Source organism: Montipora capricornis, chromosome 11, assembly GCF_036669925.1.
Source record: "Montipora capricornis isolate CH-2021 chromosome 11, ASM3666992v2, whole genome shotgun sequence".
NCBI lineage: Eukaryota > Metazoa > Cnidaria > Anthozoa > Scleractinia > Acroporidae > Montipora > Montipora capricornis.
Window position 1 is genome coordinate 15678546 of NC_090893.1, and position 17500 is coordinate 15696045.

The 17500-nt window shown below is 39.2% G+C and overlaps 2 protein-coding genes across 3 annotated transcripts in view; both read left to right on the forward strand.

The window, feature by feature from the left end:
• The window catches only part of LOC138024559 (uncharacterized), a 169732-nt gene that overhangs the window by 12518 nt on the left and 139714 nt on the right, over positions 1-17500 (forward strand). Inside the window, exons 4-12 of one of the 2 annotated variants that reach the window (XM_068871781.1) lie at positions 10-153; positions 3181-3256; positions 6968-7118; positions 7738-8414; positions 8671-8767; positions 9424-9587; positions 10346-10403; positions 11387-11438; positions 14775-14831. In XM_068871781.1, the coding sequence (XP_068727882.1) occupies positions 10-153; positions 3181-3256; positions 6968-7118; positions 7738-8414; positions 8671-8767; positions 9424-9587; positions 10346-10403; positions 11387-11438; positions 14775-14831 (1476 nt within the window). Of the gene's footprint in view, positions 1-9; positions 154-3180; positions 3257-6967; positions 7119-7737; positions 8415-8670; positions 8768-9423; positions 9588-10345; positions 10404-11386; positions 11439-13093; positions 13720-14774; positions 14832-17500 lie in introns of those variants that run through there. The other variant, XM_068871782.1, reaches the window with a different exon arrangement.
• LOC138024611 (uncharacterized) overlaps positions 14904-17500 on the forward strand; it is a 9033-nt gene continuing 6436 nt past the window's right edge. Inside the window, exons 1-3 of the mRNA XM_068871832.1 lie at positions 14904-14915; positions 15956-16001; positions 16274-16519. Of these exons, the coding sequence (XP_068727933.1) occupies positions 14904-14915; positions 15956-16001; positions 16274-16519 (304 nt within the window). The remainder of the gene's footprint in view (positions 14916-15955; positions 16002-16273; positions 16520-17500) is intronic.

Sequence of the window (17500 nt, forward strand, 5' to 3'; positions counted from 1 at the left end):
AACTTCTAGTCGCGAGAACTAGAGGTAGAAGTTTATTGGCGGGACCATCGATCACTTTGTGGAGTTGCATTTCTAAGACTGGAAGAACTTCTCGATAATCAGCGGCGTCAAATTCAAGTCCCTCTTGAACCCCAAGGCTGCCTTTTTGCTGAGGTTTGTTTTCTTTATTAATTTTTTTGTAACTAGCAATGTACAAATTAATCTTATGTAGCTCTGCCTAAATGGTTTGAGATAACTATTCATGACTATAATATGGAGTGTACAACCACATTGTTCTTGTCTTAAAAGAAACACCCTCTGTAATTGAGAGTTTTTTTACGTTTTTCCTGGAGACGCAGTGGTTACCTTGTATCTATAACAGCTGCATGTACATATACCCCTTGACTTTAGCTTGGGTCAATATATTTTACCCGTTTAAATAACCAAGATTATCATTCTAGATTAGTATATGGTTGTCTATTGTTAAGTTTCTCATGATCATGTATATAGTATATCATGTATCATTTATATAGACTAAGTATGTCGCTTCGTGTGTCATGTATATATCATGTATCATGTATATAGCTTGTCGCTTTTGCCCTTTATAGATATAGTATATCGCTTCTTACTCGTTTGAATATCCGAGATTATCAATCAAGATTAGTAGATCATGTGTTAAGTTTCTCATGATCATGTATATAGTATGTCGCTTCTGCCTTTTGCAAAACTTGTAAAATGTTTATATTGTTATTATTATTATTATTATTATTATTATTATTATTATTATTTATTATCATTATTTTTTTTAAAACTTGTTTTACTATAATTTCCCTGACTAATAAAGTTTAAAAAACAATATTTTGTTTGAGTTAGAAAGGAAGAACTAACTGTGTTGTGGATCGTCTACGGTCATGTAATTTTTTGATTAGCTTGTTGTGTCATTTTTCTATTCAAGGTTTCATGAAGTTCAATTACCTTTTCATTTCCAGCTAAACTAATTGCAAAATCGTCAGACTATAATAATAAAGCAACTACATTTTCTATGGGTAGTACTTTGCATTAAGTTAGTAAACTTTTGTAATTGATCGTGAGTCCGATTAAAATCTTCAGTGCAATCTTGTAGTGTATAGCATAATCAAGCAGTATTTTGTGAAATTGAATTTACATCTTTTTTTCAAGTTCTTTTTGATTGATTTTTCATGTACGCACATACATACTTAATTGACCGCTCTCCATAGGGGCTTTTCAGAGCCAATGAAACACAACGAAACGACAGAACACAACAACAACAACAACTGTTAAGAATCCCAACTGGCCGGAGGCAAAGCCTTTGGTTATTTACTAGTGCAACTGGGAAGTTGAACCAGGGACTACCAGGATCAAATTCAACGAGTGGTTAGAGCGGGCTTGAACCCGGGATCTCCGGATCTCAAGGCAAGCGCCCTAAACCACTGGATAGGATTCCAATTCATGAGAGTAATGTATGTCATGCATTACACCTATTCTTTCAATGCAGTTACATTCTCATTTGCTTTTTAATAATTTATTTACCCTGAAACCTCATTGTCTGTGGCTGTGCTCAAGAGATCCTATTCAGTTTCCCCTTTTTCATTCAGTATGTGGTTGGAGGAGAAAAAATTAATTTTATTTCTTCTAGATGAAAATTCTCAGATGATTGACCTTCCTTGCCTTCTGATATTTGTATGATTCTTTTGATGATTTTCCTTGGTAATCATCCGAGCATAATTTTTTTTTCCCATTTGTGGATCTTTTACATCTTTACATCTTCTGTAGTAGTTCCTTGTAATGCTGTAATGCCGGCGCGCAACGTCCTTAATACTCGATGTATATTCTATTTTTTTTTGGTTGTAATGATGTACACTTAATTATAATTTGTTGTTTTGCTTCACTGGTTCGTTTCTCATTTTGAAACTTTGCATGTTGTTGAAATATAAATTTACGTGTCTTGATCTTTATTAATTCTTGCTCACGGGCTAAAATGCACTCTGCTTTATAATTAAAAATAGGTCCGCAATGCGAACGTATGTATAGTGCTACGTTGACGTAATGCGAATTTCGTGTAACCATCCCGCTTGGTATGGTAATTATATGAAATAGTGTGGTATGGTCATTGGATGAAGGGTGTGTATTTGTTACAAAACAAATGGTTTTAATGATATTTCCTACAGTTAATGGCAATGGAATTTTTAAAGAAGTGCTTGTATTTGAAATATAACTGTCAATGTTATATGTATACCTTTAATTTCACATTGTCATGGTAATATATTTGGCAGAATAATTACGCCATGAGAACAAGTAAAAAATGATCGGCCTGTTTCCGAGATAAGACGCGTCCACGCTCTTTCCCCCCATTTTTATCTCGTGAAATACGTTAGCCAATCACGTAAAGCTCCATACGCTTGGCATTCCGCCCGCTTATTTTTGAATACAACTTTCGACCCTCTTTGGCTGTATCACGTTTATTTCAAAGCTGTCAAAGTTTAGGCTCACTTTCAGTGATAACCCTACCCTCTGACGCCACGTTTAAAGAACGAGGTATATAAATACACGTAATTTGTCATTTTTATTTGGGCGAAAACCGTATGCAAAGCGGGTAATCACTGAAACGAGCGTGTCAGAGCGTGACGCAAGGCGATTTTGTACAAAAGGCCATGAGACATTGCAACTGTAGGACTGCGATGGCAGTCAAATTCTATCTGGCACTGCGTGACCGCGGTGGCAGGTTTCTTAAGTTGAATGTAAGTGAGGGGGCATTCTAGAATCAAGCCGGGCTAGTGTAACCACAGCTATTGGTTGCAGTCGCATTCGGGGAGTTAACACTAGTGTTAAATCAAGATCCATTGTTCAGTGTTCCCCAAGGGATTTAAAGCACCAGAGAGTTGACACTAGAGTAGTGTCAACACTAGAGTTACACTCAAGTGCTACCGCAACCACTGAGTCAGCCAATTCGGTCTATAATTCCATTAAAAGAAGTTATTTTTCTTCATTTAGTTGAGACTTGAGTGTGTTTTTGATGTGACTCCTATCTGTTGTTTCAGTGTTCACTTAGTGACAGAGTTCTTTGTTCAAGAAAAAAAACAACTGATGCTGTTGTATGGAGCTAATTTGCCGCTTAGGTTTTCGTCAAGAATGCTTCTCACCTGTACTGTGTTTGTGTTTCCTTTTAAATGTGTCAATCAGGTAACATTTCTAAATCCCACCGTGCCAAAGAAACGAAGACCCCGGCGTCAGAAGAGGGCGTTTCATTTTCACAAAGGTGAGAATTTGTAGTAATAAAAAAAACAGTGTTGTTTTATGTGTCACACCTGTTCACTAATGCCTTTTATTCTTCACATTTCAATTGAACTGAATGTCTTAACTAATTTTGTGCTGGTTTATTAGTCTAAACAAAATGCAAGCACAATCTAGTATGTGTTTTGGATAAAGGAGATTATCAAAGATGCTAAGAAGTACGCAGATGAGCTTGGTTTACAGTTGCGATTGAACTACCCCAATCCTACTATATTCGCTGATGGTAAAGAAGCAGATCATGCTAAGAAGGCAAAGTTCATTATCAACAGAACCCGAAAATTTACATACTAATACTATAATAGCAGTAGCAATATATATAGTTCTAATGAATACATAATAGTTCAAAATCACTGCAATCACGAGTACTTAAATATAAATGTCACAAATCTATCAATGCACACCAGACTGTTCGGTGTAGTGCAATGCCCTGCAGTGCTCGAGTGAAGCTCACATCCAATGCTAACGCCAGCTTGCTCAGGACGCACACTTGCCATGCGGGGAGATGACGTTGCCATTATATTTTGCATGAAAAGTCTGCAAAGCGCTGCGCTCAAACAAAGTATGCAGTCCTGAGCAAACAAGCGCTTCTTCATATGGCAAGACAGGGAAAATAATGTGGAGTGATAATATTCCATCTTTTGACCCGATTCGACCAGGTCATTTAAGTATACAGGCTGCCCAGCCCAAACTGGGGACGCGTATTCTAACACTGATCTAACTAGACTGTAATAAAATTGCACTACCTCTTCACTGGCCAGGCCTGATTTCATCAGTACTCGAAGAGCATATAGTCGCTAGCGAGCACGCTTAACGATACGATCGTAGTGATGGTTCTATGACAAATTAGACGTAATTTAAACCCCCAGTAGTTTATGAGTGGATATACGCTCTATGGGTGCGCCATTGATGAATATTGGCGATGTAGAAAAGTGCTTGGACTTGAGGACATCAATAAGCATATCCTTACATTTAGTGCCATTAAGCCGCGTGTCATGTTCAGATGCAAAATCGCCGACCTCATTGGGAATAAAGGGCGACATGCTGATCGAAAACCTCGGAATGACCTCCACAACTGTAAGGTCGTCTACATATTTTGCCCTAGAGTTCCAGTTTCTAGTTTAATTGTTAACAAGAACTGCAAAGAGAATGGGCGCAAATTTGTCTCCTGAGGAATACCAACCCTAGGTGTGACCGTTTGCGAAAGAGTATTGCAAAAGAAACCCTCTAGATCGATCTCGGACATATTGGACAAGACGACCACACCTTTTCGAACAAGGACCTCCCTCGTGGACACCCGAACAACGTAACTCGTTCATCAAGACATCGTGGTCCACGAGTTCGAGGCCCTCATGAAATCAGTAAAAAGAACTCGCACGAAACAATTCCTTCCCGTCAAGTGACGCGAAGATAATATGGAGTTAGTAAACTAGGGCATGGCTGCACGATTTACCTGGCCAAGCAAATTGCCTTCAGTTTGGTTATGCAAAGAGTCTAATGTAAAACCGTCCGTTAACTTAGCAATATGAGATGTGAGAGTTAGAGGTCTTGAGTCGTTCTCAATTATTTCGGGGGTAAGCATTTCAGTAAGGGTCTAACTGAGGACTTCTTTAGTTGGGGAGGTACCACACCTTGCTTCAAAGACGCATTGTAAATGTCAGACAACACTGGTGCTAATTCCCACGCAAACTTTTTCCAAATTCTGTTAGGAACAACATCTGGTCCAGGGGATTTTGTTGTTTAGCTTAATTTGACGCAAGCTACATAGGTCTTGCGAACATCAACTAGGAATTCCCTTGGGATCTCAAGAGTAGCTCCTGAGCTGCAAACCAAAGGACTAAACTGTGCTGTCAATCAGCTACCAAGTGCAGCCGGGGCAGCTATGATGTCATTAATCATCTGATAAAACCACACGTAAGAGTCTTTTTGTCCTGTGATTCCTTTGATTTCTTTCCACGAGCGAAAGAGAGTCTTTCAGGGCTGCGACCTTGTCTTGGTAAAAGTTCAGCTTGCTTGCATACCCTGCATTCATATTTTACTTTGGCACGACAGTGTTTGTACATGTCGGATTCCATTCTGCTGGCGGTAAGAGCTCTTTGACGCTTCTTGATTAGCCCTTTCAACTTTGATGTTACCATGGTTTATCACTCAAGCAGAACTTGACACCTTTGAACGGAAGGTACCATTTAACTGAATCACAATTTATCGAAGAAAACATATCGTATTTGCCTTTAACGCTAACAAGAATCAGAACATGTATCGTTTCCAAAGACACGACATATCAGTGGAATTTGGTATACTTTACCAAAACGACTAAGGCGAGTATGTTGTGTTGAACGACGATCCCATGTGCCTGAGATCTAGAAATGCCGCTTCTTCTTCAAAATGTATCGAAGGAACGGATATTTGTTGACTAAAGCTGCGATTGGTCGAGGGGTCGTCACCTTGTAGGTCTACTTCAGATTGTCCCAAGGCCCAGGCTTGAAAAGTGATTTTCTTTGCAACGATAATTATGAGAAGACTTTCTGCGATGAAAAAAACTTCACTTGAAAGGTACATCATTAAAAGCGAAGAAAGAACAGAACAGGAGGAGGGTGAGGAGGAAGAAGAAGAAGAAGAAGAAGAAGAAGAAGATCAGAAGAAGAGAACAGGACGAGAAGCAAGGATTGTACAGTTGGTCACAGTGCTCAGATTTCTGTGTGAGAGGTCCGGAGTCGTCTTTAGCGACCTCACATCCTTGTTTCCACTTTTTTTCCCATTCTGTGTTGCTTCAGGTAGCTTAAAATACGGTTATTACTGGAATGGATACTCCAAAATAAGGCGACACGCTTCGTCACACGGTACCTGGCAATACCGCTCTCAATTATTACCGTACTTTATTCACATGAAAATTATAATGTAGAACTGATAACTCTATCAATTCGCGCTTTACCTTGCTTTGAAAGAGAAGTTGAAGTGAACTCGGAAATGATCAGCATGTCAGCCTCGGTGCCAATTAATTTTTATCGATTTCATTTTCTTCAATCTTTCTGGGTTTAGTATTTTACTAGTAACTACATGTTTGCTAAGGTGGCTATTTACGTTATACATCATTTCCTCAGAAACGTTCCGTATAGTGTAGTTATTTTGACCACAACTTACCAGCTTTCTTAAATCAAACAGATCGCACTTACTTAATATGATTTAGCCTCCAGCAAAGGGCAAAGTATTCATTCCCGGTCAGTATAAAATGCAGACTGCAGACTGCAGATTGGGCCGAAAATGCAGACTAGGTACAAAATAGGCCTAGGCTTCAGCTGTCTGCATTTTAGAACCAATCTGCAGAATCTGCAGTCTGCATCTTATGCTGACCGTATTCAATGCTGTCACACAGCCATAGTCCTCGGCGTTTATACCAAGAAGTACATGCTAGAACTATCCTCAAACTTCCGGTTTAGTGACATCAAGGTGCTCTTGCATATATTGTGTCAGGTACTGTAAATTGTTTGAGATTATCATTAGTTATATCAAGAACATTGTTGTGTAGAGGTTTGTTAAATCGTAGTTTCCTTGTGAATAAAGGGAAGCTGTCATAGTTAGCCCTGAAAACTCACAAAAGTGGCAAAAGAGGGTGGCCATGGCAGAGGCGCCTTATGTGTCAATAAATTGATTCAGTAATAACATAAAATTTGTTTTCTAGATGCAGAAAAGAAATTTCCTCGGGCTGGTCAGAAAAACACAACATTTAATGTTGCAACTCGGGACAGATTACAAAAGACAACAGCTCTACCAGACTGTACAACCAATAACTCGACTCTTAGTCCACATTCAACATCGTCTCCCTTTCCGAGGTAACAGATGTAGTTGATGTAAACCAGTACCGCAGGGTAGTGATCATGAAGCAGCTCTGGCAACCTTGGAAGTAGATCCTGGCTAGCTATTTTTTTAATTGATTCTTATCCCTGGAATGACATTGGACTAATAGTATGAGACGTTATGAGGGCTGCTACATGATCCTGAGAACAGTCATTACAAAATTCCACTTTACCAATTGCATCATTCAGAATAGTTATTACTAGGAACCAATTATTATGTTCAGCTATTGTGGTTGATACGTTTGTCAGTGCAATTGATTGTCTGCATGGAAGAAACAAAGTCATCTCTCATAGTTAAAAAGTAGCACTCTTGAACTGACAATTGCAATAAAAAAATTCTACACCACCAACAATAACGTAATACTAACCAAATAATAATAATAATAATAATAGCAAATGTTATGTTCTGTTTCAAATTAAGAAAGATACAGTACAATAATAATGCTGTTTGAAAAAGTCATAAGCAAAGTGTGCCATTGGGTTTCAACGTCAACTGTTCAAAGTGTGCGTGCTTAGAATTAAAAAGTACTACTGTTCTCCAATCTGAGCTATCATCTTAGTTTCATTATGCATTAAAAGTATTTCTTTGTTGCAGAGACAGAGCAGAAAATTTTGTTGAGCAAGCTCCTTTGCTGGATTATGGCAAAGTTACAGAAGAACTGGAATCCTCCCATACAGACAATTTAACGAGAGGACAACAGGAATTAAGATATACCAGCGTTAGAGAGGAAAAGCCAATCCAAAATTGTGAGAAAGAGAACACTCCTCCCAATAATAGAAAGAAAAAAAAACCAATGATTCAAGAAAATCGGAACAAAGATGATTGCTCTACTGCGGCCTCTAGAAGTTCTTTTAGTGACTCGTACAATCATTCTTCAATTGACCAGCCTCGGGCATCGTTTATGAGAAGAAATTCAAAGAGGAAGAAAAGTCTGTGTGGTCCAATAGACAGCTTAACCGAAATAGAAATTCCACAAATAAATGGCATACGTTATGCACAGGGTCCAAATGGTGAAGTGGAGGATAAAGTTAATCAAGAAGAACCAATTATTATCAATTCTCCTTATTCTTGCAAAGGCTTTCACCAAACCATGCCAAAGGTTGAGAGGCCTTTAGACGAAATAAACGAGTCTGAGGATCTCAGAGGCAAAGGTAATTTCGTATGGATTCCTTCTACTAGCAGTGAGAATGTGTGTTCAAAGTGTGGACACTTGCAGGAAAATGGAAATTCCCCACCCACTCCTACAGAAACCAGGATTCATCTCATGAAAGGTGCTTGTATTTCCAGCTCAATTTCACCTAATCGGTATCTGGGAAGTTCGGGAGCCTCCCCTGTAACCAGCAGGTCCCTACTGCGGTGATGTTTATTCGCTGCTACCCAGATGTCGGCCGATCAACCGCCCCTCTTCTGTGAATAGTTATCCCTGTTTCTATCAGACTGCATCAACATTTTAACCTGCCTCCGGCAGTCCTGTCAAAATGTAATTACCTGTATTATAACAAAACCTGTGCATGTATTTTTTTGTAGGTGTTACTTTCTTATCCAAAAGTTGGGACATTCTCTACTCAATCCTCCGTTGCATTTTCCTTTGTTTGGTGTTGATATTGGGCTTTTTACTTTACCGGTAAGTCTGATTAAGTGTTTTATCGAGGAGATTATTATTCAATGGTTGCTTCCCCGATGTAAGGAAATTTGATTTCTCAATTCTACTTTACCACACATGCACTAAATCAGAATTTCATGTCTTCATGTATCAATCAATATATGCTCTCAAGTCTCAACTATGTTGGCACTTTAAGAGTAATAAATTACGGAGGTGATAATAATGATTGATTACAGTATTCAACATCCACTTGGCTGACTCACTAGCTACTGGACTGTAATATTGGTCATCTGCTAGTCCAGACAAAACTTAGAAGCTTAGCATGTGCTGATGCTCTCTGTTCACCCTCCTTGCCTTTTATCCATAACGTAGATAGGTATATTATATATATTCTAAAATTCGGTAATCATCCATTCCTGTTATAAAAGCAAACTTCAGGTTGGAGTACGACAACGACTGAGTACGTCAAGTTTTCTGTACTAGCTGAATGGGCACGCGCATTACGTTTAAAGAACGAAAAGTTTTGAAATGCACGTGATCAGAACTGAGAACTCGCACTCGCGTAGTCGTCCACGTACTCCAATCTGAAGGTTTCTCATATGAATACTACTCACATTTTCCCTAGAGATCATTTCTTTTCAATGACTGTTGTTGATCTCACTGTTCTTGTCTTTCAGTATTTGGTGCGCTAGCTGCTGGTCAGTCAGAAATGTGGTTCATTACGCTGCACAAGACAGACCCTTTGCAGTTTTGAGAAGCAGAACATCCACTCTGTTTGAATGGATTAAACGTTTTACGAGGAGCGAGAAAAAGGATTCTAGACAGGGGCAAACTTACGACGGTATAATAATAATAATAATAATAATAATAATAATAATAATAATAATAATAATAATAATAATTGCAAAGTATTGGTCTTATTCTGGGGAGCGAGAAAAGCACTCAACTTTCAAGCCAATGCTTCCCTTGTTCGACTACCTGACCCATTGTCATATGGATGTGGGTCAAATTTGTTGGTTCTCTACTCTAAGAGGTTCTGTCTCTAGGTGCTTCAGATTTCCTCTTTCATCGAAAACCAACATTTGGTTTTATTTGCATTAACCCCAATGTTTCGCTAAACACTTGTGCATTACGTACAGGTAATTGCACGATATCGAGTGCGATTAAGAATAAATGAGCACGAGTAATTTTTTTCAAAGACGCACACGGTCGAGTGCAATTTGTAGTCTTTGAAAAAATTTACAAGTGCTCATTTGTTCCGAATTGCACGATAAAAATCATGGGATTACATATTAATAATATATATGAAAATAATTCGAGATCGTTAAGCAGAAGCAACCCACACGTATCATGCAATCACCGAAAACAAGATTCGCCATGAAGCTCGCACTTGATTGGCTATCAATGCAAAAATTTCACCTTTTTGCACTATTTCAACTTTCTGCACTAATTTCACTTTTCTGCACTCTGTTTGGTATTAATTGACGTGCTCTCAGGCAATCAACACCCTGAAATTTTTGCATGTGTATTATTATATAATTTCAGCAATTATGACTAATGAAATGACAAGAAATTTATCATGATTGTGTTTACATGTAGATGCTGACACAACCCACAAAGACGTCATGCTGCAAAACAAAGACAATGATTCTGACAGGTTTGTAAAGTGCTTGTGCCGGTATCCAGCTGCTGTTTTTTCAAAAATAAATTCTCTCAGTCAGCACTGAATTTAATACACCTGGCCATAGGATTCTGCAATCAGTCAGGTTTCTGCATCCCTCGATTAACTATGGTTTCTGATACAACTTAAAGACGAAGATGCACTATAAAAGGTATGGTACCTAAGGCATAGGCGGATAATTTATCAATCAAGCGTGGACGAATACGGAGCTGTGATATTTTTTGCAATAAAATGTCCCTAACGACGATGTGTCCGTAATATTTAATGACACGTTATCTGTCATTCTTATTTTTAAAATCCCAAGTCACTTTTGTCACCAGTATATTTGCCTCTGTTTGTTGAACTCAGTTTTGAGCAAAATCAAAGCCTGAGGCGACCTTTGTATAATGCGTCGTTGTGTTTAAGATAATTTTATGATAAATGGTTTGAACTCAGGCGTAACATACTGTTACCTCGGCAAAATCAGATTGCACATGTGAGTAAAGTCCTGGGGACTGTTGCTTGTGACTGACCATTGGATCCGTACGGAAGTCATCTTCAGAGTGAAGACCGTGACAATTGTGTTGCTGGTGAATTGTTAAGTAGTCTGCTTTTTGAGCACAGCTCAGTCATCCTTTATTAATGGCAGAGGACTTTACAATGGTGAGACAAACGAAAATTTCATATTTCTGCCTAGGGGGCCAATAACAATTTCATTGTTATCGTAGCTTTAAACAAAAGTTTGTTCTCTTAACTTTTTGAAATGACAGGACATGCATGCATTATAGGTGACATAGTTTTTGAGTGGATGGTCTAACCTTCACCCACCTACCCCGTTCATTAAGGAGTAAAATGTATGACATTAGACAGAGTAAAATCTATAAGGTGTCACTCCCAGGAGGCAATGGGTTAAGAGATAGCTACAACTCTCTCCCTGTGAACTGGTATTTAGCAATGTGCATTTTCTGATTGAATTGCAGTGTCTTAGGAGTGCCAAGTGACGACAGCAATGATGACAACAGGAAACATAAGGTGATTCACTGGTTTTGCATTGCGCAACCCTACTACGCATAATTTATTGCGTCATTGGTGCGCGCATTAGCTCGCTCACGTTGATAAAAGGGCGGCTTTTCATTGGACGCCAAGCTAAATCTGTCAAGGAATGGCTATTTTCTCCTGAACGATCACGGTGACCCCCCTCCCCTTTTTTAATGGTGTTATGTGCTCGTAATAGGTACACGGAAAACATATTTTAAAGAGAAAAAACGTTGGATAGTAGAAGTTGTAGTATTTATGTAAAATGCTGGTGAAACTGCATTTGGAGCCGGACACTGAGCGTGAAATTATCTAACGGTCCAATTTACTTGCTCTAACGAGCAATTTGAAATCACTTTACTGAAAGATTTTAGCCCGGACAAACAAGAAGGCTCAAGTTTTCAGTAATATTCAGTTGCTTTTGCTATATAAGAATAATTTTTCCGGTTGATCAAGTTTCGAACGCTTCTCGCGTACTTCGGTAAAAGACACTTAGGATAAAGGGCATGCAGCGCGAAAACAAGCACGGTGACCTCATCTTTTTATTTCATTTTTTCAATGTCCTGTGCATGGATATCAATTGGCGAAAGTTTGACAAAAATCTGGAGAGTACGTCATTTTCAAGGGAATTACCTTATGGACGGTGTCTACTATTGTTATTGCGTATACGCTCTGCGCATCTCCAGATACTCGGATTTCCTATCGGCGATGCTTACTAATGCAGAGATATTTTTGCGCGGTTTAAAACTATGCAGAGAAAGTAGATCGTAGTAAGTACGCTTGGTATCTAAAACGAAAATTGGGGATAACCATGCATTCTTTAGAGATAATTGAGCTTCAATTTTAGAAAGAAAGCCATACATCGCTTTGTATTTTAGAGCTTTATACAAAATATTGTTCATGAATTATCGTTAAAAAATGCGTGCTTACCCCCAATTTTCTTTTTGGATATCAATAACAGTAGGGAAGATCTACCTTTCCTGCATAATCATAAAGCGGGGAAAATATCCTTTGAATTAGTAGCACCGTCCTTAAATGATTTGTTATAAAGCACAACGAAGACATTTGGAGACGCAATGTGACAATGTAACATTTGCGAGTAACAGTGCATTGTTTCCCTTTTGCACTGTCACCCACTCAGACACTTTTGGCGGGAAACAGTTTTTATTGTTAGGTGTCATGTGACCTCGCAGTAACCAATGAGAGCGAGCTCTGTTGCGGAAAACCGTGATTCCAGCTATATAACAATAGTACGCAGGACAAAACTGTTCTGGAGAGTATAATTGAGAAAGTTTTTGAGTGGACATAAATGTTAAATAGCATCTATTCTCTGAGATTATGAGCATGTTCCGGATGTTTTTCCTGCTTTCTTGCAAGATGATCTCTATCGTCCGGAAATGGTGACTAGAACATTTGCCTTTGTTGCCCACAAAATAACATTTCTATGTTCGATTTTGAATGTACTTTGAAACATATCAGCCCCATAAACAGGCAACGAAATAACGCCGAATTCTCTTTCATCGAGCGCCATATTGTTTCAGCGGCTTCAGCTTATTAACATCGCAGGCGCATTAAAACAACATGTGCTTTTCATTCATGCGGACAAATGGCTTCAAATGCTAATTTACGGGAATTTGGGATTTTTTTTAAAGGAAGAAGATAAAGAATCAGCTGCAGATTATAACTGTGAGAGAAATGTTCATCATCTGTTAATCACTCGTAGACTATTTGAAATTTTCACATGGTGCCCGACCAAGAACATTAATACTTGCCTTGCTTCCGTTAACGCTTATTTTAAGGCGTATTTATCAACACGTTTGATAACACCAAATTTTCCTGCTTCACTCTCCCACCGACGTAGCACCACAGTTTTTTTAGAAACTACAATCTCAGACAAAAATAAAGAGGACACTTCACGCTGCGTAGCAGATTACCCCTTCCCCCTATTCAATGTTGCAAAGAGAACAGCGTTTTTCCAGGAGCCCGACAGTTTTTACGCCATCAACATTGTCCCGGCGGAGGGGGATTCAAACATGCTTTGGTGTCACGATCTTTTTGACCGGGATTGTAGAAATTTGTTAATATGAAGGATGTTTGATTTCCATTCAGTCTTGATCTCTTTGAACAGTTGTTGTTAAACCCAAGTTCGTAATGATAAGAAAAAGTAATTAAAAATGATACAGGTTCGTTCAGATGTTATATACCGTAAGCCTAGGGTGAAACAGGCCTTATATCACACGGCGGCCATGTTGAATCCCGAGGGATTCCCGAGGGATTGGCAACTTTTGTTTTTCCCCACCGGAACTCGTTCCCAAACCTTTCAACTCGAGGTCCGGGGTACGAAATCTATTGTCTATGGCCAATATGGCCGCCGTGCAAACAAGACAAAAAAAATTGCGACCATTTTCCTTATATAGTCGCCGGCTAGCTTAATTTCGAGCTCTGTTAAGATAAACATGCGCTGGATGACCGGACTGGGGATTTTTGGAGCACTGTTTGGGAAACATATCCCTTGTATATTGTTAGAAGAGAAACGGGGAAAGGTGCTTTGTTTTCTTAGAGCAATTTTCTATTTTCCAATGCTCAGTGATTGGCTTAGAGATCCTGTGCCAAATGCTCTTTCAATCACATGCGAAAAAAAAAATGAATGTACTTTCTCTGTTATTGTTTGTTTGTTTGTTTGTTTGTCTGTTTTTGTTTATTTGTTACTAGGAGTAATCATTAATCATGAAGTGCGTTCGTGGCAACAAAATTTGGGTTCTGGAATATGCGAGGGAGTATATGATGTTTCCGTCCTAGTAAACATCCTAATTCGAACGCGAGCAGTCTTACTTACATATCGATACATACGTAAATCCTGAGGAACTATGCCTTTGGAATCCTACATGAAATCCTAGCATAAGAAAGGACTAGTTCCTACAATGTAATACGTTGGCTGTGTAAGCAACACGTAGCCATCATACTTGCACGTTTGGTTAAGCAATAATACTTTCGATTCATATCATGCGAATAACTGATCTCCTTATCAACTTATAGTTCGACAGGTCACGTTAACTGCTTGTCACGCTTTCCTCAACTTTACTACACTACTATGAAAACCACGCAGTAGTCTTTAGACATCCCCTTCACGATGCTCAGACTTGCTCAGACTACTACGAAAACCACGAGGTGTGCGATAGTCTGACGTATGACGTCATTCAAAATGGCGCAGAAACCGCAGACGGTCGACGAAAAATTCTCAAAGAAAGTCACACTTGAAACCACAGGACACCTATCATTATGAACTGTGTTCTCCTTCGTTGAACGAAATTAATATGTTTTCATTTTTATCAGGAAAAGCGAAAGGATTATGACAGAGAGACGGCTTGGAAGAGAGGAGAAGAAGAAAGGGTAATCCTAGTCTCTTCGCTTGCGTTTTCCCTCACATTTTTATTTCAATTCAATTTTGCTTTTGCTTGCAAAATGATTCAGAACGTGAATGTGGTGGAAAGTTTAAATTCCGCGCATCGCAAACAGCCGGCAGCGAAACCGCAACAAAATCTTCCGACCGCAGCTACTCTTGTTTCACGAGAGTCTCCAGTTCCCACAGTTAACGATGGTATTCCACAATGTCTTTAGTGTGCCGCCCGTTATTTTTCAAAACTTTTTTAAATTTATCTATCCACTTTCACCACAACTGTAGTGGCGGTCGCACAACAGAGCGAGGCTCCAACTTAAGTGTGCCCTTTTTTTATCCTCCCAACCATGATATACCACAGAAGACAGACCACAACACCAGGAACTACATGACCTACTCTTTGCGACAAGTGTGCGGGTTCTTTTACGTCCCACAGGATTATCCGAGAAGACTAGAGAGTCTAACCATTTGCCTATGTAATTACAAGGGCAACACTTTATCCTCAGTTATTTAAAGACCCTGAGTGTTGGTCCGGCCGGAGTTGAACTTACGACCCCCCCGCGTGACAGCCCGGTGCTCAACCAACTGAGCCACCGGTGCGAGGAGAAGTTCAAAACGCGAGAAGAGAAGTGTATACACAGGCAAGAAGAAATACTGGTGGAGGAGCCTTTTTCTAGCTTTGTTTTCTTAGAGAAATTTTCTGTTTTCCAATGATCATCGACTGGCTTATATAGATCTTATGCCCAATTCTCTTTCAATTACAGGCGAAAACAAAACCGAATGTACTTTCTCTGTTATTGTTAGTCTGCCTGTCTGTCTGTCTGTCTGTTTTTTATTTATTACTAGGAGTAATCCAATGATTAATTATGAAGTGCGTTCAAGGGGACAAAATGTGGGTCTGTCGGGTCTGGAATATGTGAAGGAGTATATGATGTTTCCGTCGTAGTAAACATCCTAATCTGACTGGTGTTAGAACCCGCGTTAATTATTTGTACGGTAGTCCAATCCTCAACTAACTGAGCCACTGGTGCAAGGAACCACCAAGGCTAAATGTATAATCTAGCCAAGAGCTTTGGTTTTGTTAAGTAACTATTGTTATTTTTCGTTTTACTTGTAGACAGCTGCTGATGAGATTGATGAAAGACGGTTGCTTTCTGGAAAAGGTAAGTTTGTGGCTGATGTACCATGTCGTATTTTGGATCTCATGATTCGACGGATTGTTCCAGTGAGGTTGCTTAGAGGTAAACTTACACACATTTCTTCGTTAAGCCACCAATCCCGTTCGCATCACTAGAATTTTATTATTTCTTCTTGAAAGTACTTGCTTCCTGGCTGCTCATAGCGCTTTCAAGGTTGTTCGCTTTTTATTTTCTGCCAAATCAGCTGAAATTGCCTTTGCCTTCAAACACTCAAAAGTCTTTGCCGATTGCTTTAGGCATTGAAGACGGGCATCTCGCCCAGGTTCCTAGCGATGTTGTTAAATCACTTATGTCGGATTCATGCAGTCCAGAAGAAATTGTAGTTCAGCTGAAGGAGAGTCTACATTTGGACGAAAAGTGTTTGGAGCAACCAAACCCTGAAACAAAGAGAACGATCCGTTGCCTGGCAAAGAGAGCAAAGGATTCAAAGAGGATTGATGTTGTCGAGTACCTGAGAGAAATTACACTGGCAGGGACAACTGGTGAGTTTGTAAACATGCAGTGATTGCTCGGCTTCAAAGGTAGACTCTACAGTGAGCCAGAGAAAAGCAATAAAAAGATCTTCCGTATCTCAGCAAAAAAAAGCACGTAAAACCTAGATAACTCGTGAAGGTTCATGTTGACAATAGGGAGTAAAGCAAATCACTACGGCTGGTGCTACTACGGCTGCCGTGACTGAAAAGGTCTGGGGAGAGTATGTCTCTGTGGTCTGCTAAATTTTAAGTTTAGCAAAGCAAAAATACAAAGAAACATGGACGAGGGAGTTTAAAATCTCTTTTATTTAATTTCTCACAGCCAAATGGCTTCGCTCAAAGGACGATGGCCGTTGTTCGCCTTGCTAGAACGAACAGATTACTTCTGAGCAAAAGCGAATGCCATACACTTTGCACAATAACAACAACATATAATTTCAGAGACAAATATCTCGAAGAATATCGAGTGAAGAACAAAAATATATCAATACTCAAAGAAGCATAATAGCATCGTATAGTAACCAGACACAAAACATCTTCACTAAATTCTCAAAGCAAACTTAATTAACCGAAGAAAAACAACCTCGTGCTGAACACGAATATTTCACTTGAATCATAGGCAGCCCAAGTTCGCGTCACTAGAGAGTGTGTAATAATTGATACACCTTATTCCAAAATGGCCATTTAAATATTCTTTTGTTTTTATTCAAATAAGCCCTTGATGCCTCGTTCTTAAGCTTAAAATTCAAAAGAATATTTTATCTTGAACGAGGCAACAAGGGCCAATTTGTATCCGTATAAACCAGCGGTCATTTTAGAATAAGGTGTATTACTAGTGGGAAGATGACCTTTGAGCGCAGCGCAAAGCGGTGTTGCGTTACAGGCAGCCGTTGAGAATAAAACGCGTTATAAGACTTTGTATGGGAAATAAAGTACCGTCGATTATGAATCCCAAAAAACGCTCAACTTAACGTTCATTCAATAAAATGA